Source organism: Eurytemora carolleeae, unplaced genomic scaffold (assembly GCF_000591075.1).
Source record: "Eurytemora carolleeae unplaced genomic scaffold, Eaff_2.0 scaffold184, whole genome shotgun sequence".
NCBI classification, from domain to species: Eukaryota; Metazoa; Arthropoda; class Copepoda; order Calanoida; family Temoridae; genus Eurytemora; species Eurytemora carolleeae.
In genome coordinates, this window is record NW_019397071.1 from 109,221 (window position 1) to 117,164 (window position 7,944).

A 7,944-nucleotide genomic window follows, 5' to 3' on the forward strand; every position below is an offset into this window, starting at 1 on the left:
ATCCTAGTTCTATGTGCGTTAATATTGAGAATCCTAGTTCTATGTGCGCAAATATTAAGAATCCTAGTTCTATGTGCGCAAATATTGAAAATCCTAGTTCTATGTACGCAAATATTGAGAATCCTGTTCTATGTACGCAAATATTGAGAATCCTGTTCTATGCGCGCAAATATTGAGAATGTGAGAAACCTTTAATGTACAAAATTGCTTTTTATTATGTTCTAAATGGACGGTCAACCCTACAGTTCTTGAATGCCTATAAACTATGATTGAACTGTTAGGGCTGATCCGTATTTGACTTTTAATTGAGGCTTCAAAAAGATCTGAGATGAATAACATGTTTCGAAATTGTAAGCTCCAAAACTTTGCTTTTATTACATTTTGCAAAATTTTAATGTTGGCCAAGGTTAAGAACTATAAAAACGATTTTTTCAGAAGATTTTCGTTTTGAAAAAAGGTTTTGGTAAATTTCTTTGGTAGGAGAAAAAAAACTACTTGATGCAATAAAATAGAAAATGGATTTTTTTTTTTGTTAAGCATCTCAAATGCTTTTAGAGCAGTTTTAAAGCCAAAAAACCTTGAATGTGTAAATACGGTGCTCCGTTGTATGTAGTGTATTACTGAAGTGCTTCAGTGCTACAGAATAAATGAACCTCTTCAACATTAAGTGTTGACTCGTTAAATTTATTATTTATAAGGTACACTGGCGTTTTCAGAAATAATTTCCCCCCCCCCAGGAGCTCCTAGGGGGGGGGGGCAAAATTCAAAATATTTGGCTTCAATTGTATATCAGTAGGGTTTCCAGCGAAAAAGGAAAATCTTTTCGCGAAAATTTAGTACTTCGTTCGCTCGCAAAAAATCGAAAATTTCGCTTTAATCTGTGCTTGAGAATCATTGTGATGCATACCGCAATCTTTATCCCCGTGATGCATACTGTAATTTGAATCTCCGTAATACATAGCGTAATCTTAATCCCCAAGATGCATACCTTAATCTGAATCCCCATGATGCATACCGTAATCTAAATCCCCGTGATGCATACCGTAATCTGAATCCCGGTGATACATACCGTAATCTAAAGCCCCGTGATACATACAGTAATCTGAATCCCCGTGATGCATACCGTAATCTGAATCCCCATGATGCATACCATAATCTGAATCCCCGTGATGCATCCGTAATATGAATCCCCGTGATGCATACCGTAATCTGAATCCCCATGATGCATATCCTAATCTGAATCCCTGTGATGCGATATCTTAATCTGAATCCCCATTTTGCATAGGGTTATCTGAATCCCCGTGATGCATACCATAATCTTAATCCCCGTGCTGTTTATCATAATCTGAATCACCATGATGCATACCATAATCTGAATCCCCATGATTCATACCGTAGTCTGAATCATCATGATTCATACCATAACTGTATCCCCATGATGCATACCGTAATCTGAAACCCATGATGCATACAGTAATCTGAATACCCATGATGCATAGCATAATCTGAATCCTCATGTTGCATACCGTAATCTGAATCCCCGTAATGCATACCGTAATCTGAATCCCCGTTATGCATACAGTAATCTGAAACCCCATGGTGCATACCGTAATCTGAATCCCCGTGATGCATATTGTAATCTGAATCCCCATGGTTCATACCGCAATCCCCGTAATGCATACCGTAATCTGAATCCCCATGATGCATACCATGATCTGAATCCCAGTGATGCATATGGTGTACTGTATTCCCGTGATGCATACTATAATCTAAGTCCCCGTGCTGCATATCGTAATCTGAATCCACATGATGCATACTATAATCTGAATCCCCGTGATATATACCTTAATCTGAATCCCCATGATTCACACCGTAATCTGAATCCCCATGATGCATACCATGATCTGTTTCCCAGTGATGCATACCGTAATCTGTATCCCCGTGATGCATATCGTAATCTGAATCCCCATGATGCATACTGTAATCTGAATCCCCATGATGCATACCATAATCTGAATCCCCATGATTCATACCGTAGTCTGAATCATCATGATGCATAGCATAATCTGTATCCCTATGATGCATACCGTAATCTGAATCCCGGTGATGCATACCGTAATCTGAATCCCCATGATGCATACCATAATCTGAATCCACATGATGCATATCATAATCTGTATCCCTGTGATGCATAACGTAATCTGAATACCCATGATGCATCGCATGATCTGAATCCTCATGTTGCATACCGTAATCTGAATCCCCGTGATGCATACCGTAATCTGATTCCCCGTGATGCATACCGTAATCTGAATCCCCGTGATGCATACTGTAATCTGAATCCACATGATGCATACCATGATCTGAATCCCAGTGATGCCTACCGTAATCTGAATACCCATGATGCATACCGTAATCTGATTCCCCATGTCTGTGGTGGACATGTCAACGATAGTGTAACGTAACTTAAAATGTACGTTTTTGTACGTTACGTTACAATAATGTGTAACGTTTGGATATATTCTATATAACGTGAACGTTAAACGTTAACGTTATAGGAGCGCATACCTAACGTTAACGTTAAACGTTAACGTTAGAGGAACATACCCCCAACGTTAGCGTTTTGTGGAAATGTAACGTTATTTTTCTAATATCTACAACTTTTTTGACCATAACGTGAAGAAATGTTTTGTTTCCAAGGGGAGTTTGAAAGTCTAACGTTTGAAAAATTAATTGTGATTTGATTAAATATCGTAACGAAAGGATTTCTATTTCAAAGTTCAACTTATAAAAAGTGTAACGTTGTATAACTGAAAACGTTTTGAAACGTTTTCCCTTATAGTATAATGAAAAAATCAAAGTTGCATACTTGGGTTATTATCTTAATAATCAGGAAACGAAATTTTTTTTACAGAGTAAAATTCTGTAAATCAAAACGTTTCATAACTTTTCTCTGAATACTAAATTGATTAGTCTAACGTTAGATATATGTCTGATGAAAATATTGTTCATAAAACGTTAGACTATGAGGGTTGAGTTTTAATTTCAAAAGTGTAACAATAATTCTGCCAATCAAAACATTTCAAAACGTCTCTAATATATCAATGTAAGAGATTCGACTGATGATTATGACAGCAAAGACTAATGGTTTTTCATTTCAAGTTTAAAGAAAATGAGTTTATGCCAAAAACTCTAATTTTCATATAATATATCTTTGCACCCGATGTCGTAGACCATTAATGTTGAAATATACAAGGTTTAAATCATCGGGTTGGAAAGATATAGGGATTAGTAAATTTGAAAAAAAAATTAGTTCCTTTCTAAAGTGTAAACAAGTTTTTTGTAACATGCTATTAGTGACAATTCAAATCTTATAAATAAATCTTTGGACATTAAAGGTTTTTGATTTGCCATTGTTTGATGAAACCCACTAAAACTCTGGAAAAGGAAGACGAAATTAAGAAATTTTACATATGCATTTTCTGTTATAAAGCAAATGATTTACTAATTGCAAAAAAATCAACTTATTAAGTGGAACGGGTCTGTGAACAAACACAATTGCTGGGTTTCATGTTTATTTGACTAATTGAAATCATAACTTCAGTTGGCATGGTTCATTTTTAGGTTGGAAAATTTAGAAATGTAGATACTTACTAAAATGCAACAATATTTTATCAAATGGAAAATGCATGTTATGTTTTATTCATCAATAGATTTTTATGAAATTTTAGAATAGAAAAAAAACTGATTTTTTAATCCATTAAAAAAAAAATGTTAAATAATTGTATTTCGCGTTGTTTGTGTTAAAAAAACTTTAGCTCTTGTCTTAATATATTTGATATTTTTTAACCCCAAACATGAACTCTGAAAACATTTTCATTGTGGTTTGTAAACTAAAGCTAATGCCGCTTTTTTACTCACTTTGTAAGTAGCATTAAAAAAACACAAAAAGAACTAAAAATTCGCCACAAATTATAATTTTCTAATCTCTACAGCTTTGCAAGCTGGTGTTGTAGACTTTTTATATTTCAAGCTATGACTTCTTTTAGATAAGAATATAAGGAATTTAGTTGTTTACAAGCTTATATTTCTAATCCCTATATCTTTGCTACCCAATGTTGTAGACCTTAGATATTTTAAACTATGAATTCTGTTAGATAGAAGAAAAGGGTCAGTCTGCATTGCGTAAAAAAAGAAAAAATTAACCTAAAATAATCTAAAATAATTTAGAACTACTGTTCCACATGCAAAAGTGGTTTCAATGATAATTTCAAGTGATCCTCCATTTAAAGAGGGCCATGCTCGATTCCCAATGATAACGTGTATACCTTTATCTAATTGATGATTTAAAAATTAGGAGTGTTTTCCTATCTTGTAAATGTATGCTGGACATTAAGGGTGATTGATCTGTGACTTTTTTAGAATTCAGCCAGCCGCCCACCTGAGGTTTCTGCGTTTTAAATAAATAAAAATATTGTAATCAAAAAAAAATTCAAAATTGTCCAGAGGGTTGCGAATTGACAATTTAATATTGGAGAAATCGCCAAAAGGCCTAAAAAAATATTTCAAAAAATAAATATGATACATCATTTTCTTAGAAATTTCATGCTGAATTCAGATTCGAAAACCATTTTTAAATATATTAAAATCTAGAGAAGTTATGGCCAAATAACGGTACTGAATTCCGGTTTTTAAACTTTTTAATGTTTTTGATGAGTTTTTTTAGCTCTGACTCATTCAATTTTCAATTTTTTTAAACGCTTTTCACATTTGAATTCAGCATTGAATTTCCAAGAAAATGGTGTATAACATGAAAATAAAAAATAAGATTTTTTTGTGGCCTTACGGTGAATTGTCCGATATTAAATCGTCAAATCGCAAATTTTGAAAAAGAATTTTATTTGCAATATTTTTTAAGTGAAAACGCAGCGACTTCCGGTGGGCGGTTGGCTCTATTCCAATATAGATCACCCCTACTGGACATGCCACTCCATAAATGAAAGGTGGTCACTTGAAATTACGTCTCTAGCCCCTTTAAGGCACACTTTAAGTTGAAAGTCTAATGCTAAAAACTTTCATTCACAAATTTTTAAAATTGTTAAAAATAATAATATTATAACATCTTTATATTGTATAATGCATATTCTTCTACACATTCTCTAAAAAGGTTAACAATACAACAGCAACATATACAGGGTGAGTAAAAAATGTAATTACGGAAAAAATCTTGCAATGCTTTCATTTAGAAACAATATTATTTTAATAAAGTGTAACGTTAGAAACATTAAGGTTTGAACATTTTAATACAACGCAACGTATAGAACATTTTTTCAAATCTTTCTTGATGGTCAGTTGTAAAAAAGTGTAACAAAAAAGTTTTCACAATAACGTTTCGATAAATCGTAACGTAAGAAAAGGTGCATTTTAGTAAAATTTCTGAACGTAATCAAAAGAGTTTATATTGGAAAAGTTAAGATAAAACGTAACGTTAACAAAAAATATTCTTTGCACTGAAATGTATTGTAACTTGCAGAACTATGCCTCAATAACGTTTTAGTAAAGCAAAACGTTTGTCATTTTTTAGATCTTAAACCAAGTGAAAGTGTAACGTAAGGTCTCTGAAAATATTTACCTTGCATAAAAGTGGAACGTTAAAAAATTGTGGTTATATTACATAAGCTTTAACGCAACGTTGGGAAAGTTTTTTTAAACGGGAAATGCAAAAGCGTAACGGAGCTTACTGTTTTTCACTAACATTTACTAAAGCTTACCGTTGTATTAGGTATTCTAGTGCTGAAAATTCATTACGTAACGTTACTCTATGCCATAAAATTTCATAATGTGCAACGTAACTTTAGAAACGTTAATACTTTTGATGAACACTATCATAACGAAAGCTAAAATCTAGAAAAATCAAAACGTTGACATCTCTACTGTGGTAGTACAAATATTAATATTTAACTATCAGTGATTGAAGATTGTTCTACGTCAGTAAATACTAATATTGAATAATAAATGATGGTTTAATATCAGGAACGCGTGTATATTTTGTTCACAGTTAAATGGGTTATTGGAAAACTTAAACATTTTTTTAACCCATGTATTCCTGATAATTTTAGGGGCATAATAGTGAGAAAGTAACAATGTTTAATATATCAAATAAAAAATCATTACCATTTGGATTGAATAAACTTGTTTAGCACTTAAAAGCATTATGGATACCAGGGTCCGAGTTTTTTGAGTTTAGGGTGCGTCGCATGAACCAACGATTTAAAGTTAAAGATTAACTTATCTCAAATTATTGCTGTGTCAGTTTAACAGATTTTCAAAATAAGGTAAAAAATATTGAACGTAAAGTAAACCAATGTTTGACTGAATCTTAAATATCTCATTCTCAAGTCTCGTTTAAAGATATAAATAACGTGAAAGAGAAATATAATAAATTTAAAACATAAAGCAGAACAAAAACGTAAATTTAAGTGCGTGTAGTAAATACCCTAATCCAGAATGGTTTCTCTAACCCGTATCTATCCAAATACTATTAAGTTTCACTAAGCTATCAATACTAAAACCGGACACTAGCTTGTAAACTATCAATACCTAACTAACGGGCACGATTATCTCATACGTTTCAATGAGAACTCGTCAGCTATTAATGTCAACATGGAAACTAGCCAGTAATCGATCAATGCCAAACAAATGGGCAAGATTTCAGCTTGTATGTTTCAATGAGAACTCGTCATCTATAAATGTCAAAAAGGACACTATCTAGTAATCGATCAACGACAAACCAATGGGCGCGATCAGCTATCAATATCCTCCAAAGCACGCAACTATCAATGGCACAATCTTTAACTCATTTGTTTAGAACAAGGACACAATTATTTTCTCATAGTAATCAGTACAGTGTGGCAGAATGATCCAAAGGAAAATTCTTGGGACAAGCCTAGATAGGAATGACATGATGGTACATGAGTGACAGGAGGTTCTCAGAGGTTATACTGACTGTGTATATGTACAAGAATGCAAATCTGTCGTTTCATTGATTTCTCTGGGTCCTTAGCCAGGTTTGGTCTTGTTTCATTTGATTCATCCTTTTCTCCTTTGATTCTTTCCTAATTCTATTAGTTTCCTCTGTTCCAGCTGCATTTTTCTTGCCTCTGTAAGCTCTTTCTACGACGTCATTTTTGTCAACATTGTTCTCAGCTGGAGCTGTGAGGGTTGGAACATGCTTTCACAACTGTTTTTAATCCCTTCTTATCGGCTGGTCGTCTCTCTGAAATTTCTAGTTGATTCACTGAAACAGGATTAGCTTTCTTACTGCCCTTGCTGTGTTTGTCTAACTCCGCATTTGTTCTGGATACAGCTGTGGCATTTACATACAGTATCTGTTGTTTTATTTTTGTATTTCGCCTCTACAGCTGGATGGGTTGGTTTTCTTGAGTTGTTCTGCGTATCATTCCCATTGATCTTTTTAAAACCCATTTTGAAACCCCTAATTAAAACCATTCCACCTGAGCTTGAACCCGCGCCTGGCCTGAATCCTCCATCCAATATTGTGAATCCTATGTTTGGATTTTGCCAGGATACTACATGTTTAATATGTCCCGATAAAACCACGGAAAAAATTGGAAACTATGATGCCTGTTTTCCTAGCACAGATAAATCAATACCAGGACGTGAACGTGTACACTGGCGTTCTAAGAATACACTCTGTTTTACAGCTGTGGAATTCAAAAAAACTAATATGTGGTTAAATTTCTCTGAGATAATTGTAAAACTTTATGAAATCTTTAATCTTTAACCACTGAATAAATATTTAGGTTTTAAAAAAGATCTTTTTACCTATCTTCAGTTTGAACATTCTTAATTTTCCTTTTGTTAACTTCCTTGGTTCTGCAATTTCCCCCTTTTTATACTGTTTTCTTCGTATCTCTTGATCTT

The 7,944-nt window shown here is 33.4% G+C and overlaps 2 protein-coding genes across 2 annotated transcripts; both read right to left on the bottom strand.

Annotated features, from left to right (window-relative positions):
* Positions 1 to 989: 989 nt before the first annotated feature.
* Positions 990 to 1,815, bottom strand: LOC111711603 (histidine-rich protein PFHRP-II-like). The gene is made up of 2 exons (XM_023486001.1): positions 1,487 to 1,815; positions 990 to 1,236 (listed from the first exon to the last, which is right to left on the bottom strand). The coding sequence occupies exons 1-2, from the start codon at positions 1,813 to 1,815 to the stop codon at positions 990 to 992; spliced, it is 576 nt and encodes a 191-aa protein (XP_023341769.1).
* A 30-nt stretch (positions 1,816 to 1,845) lies between these two features.
* LOC111711605 (histidine-rich glycoprotein-like) lies at positions 1,846 to 2,409 on the bottom strand. The gene has a single exon (XM_023486002.1). It carries the CDS (start codon positions 2,407 to 2,409, stop codon positions 1,846 to 1,848), a length of 564 nt encoding a protein of 187 aa, XP_023341770.1.
* Between the last annotated feature and the right edge of the window lie 5,535 nt (positions 2,410 to 7,944).

Coding starts and splice junctions, on each gene's coding strand:
- LOC111711603 (XM_023486001.1), bottom strand. CDS start 1,815: ATGCATCATGTGGATTCAGATTACGATATGCAGCACGGGGACTTAGAT. Junction 1,237..1,486: donor GATTATGCTATGCATCATGG/GTATTCAGATTA, acceptor ACAGGGATTCAG/ATTAGGATATGCATCATGGG.
- LOC111711605 (XM_023486002.1), bottom strand. CDS start 2,409: ATGCATCATGGGTATTCAGATTACGGTAGGCATCACTGGGATTCAGAT.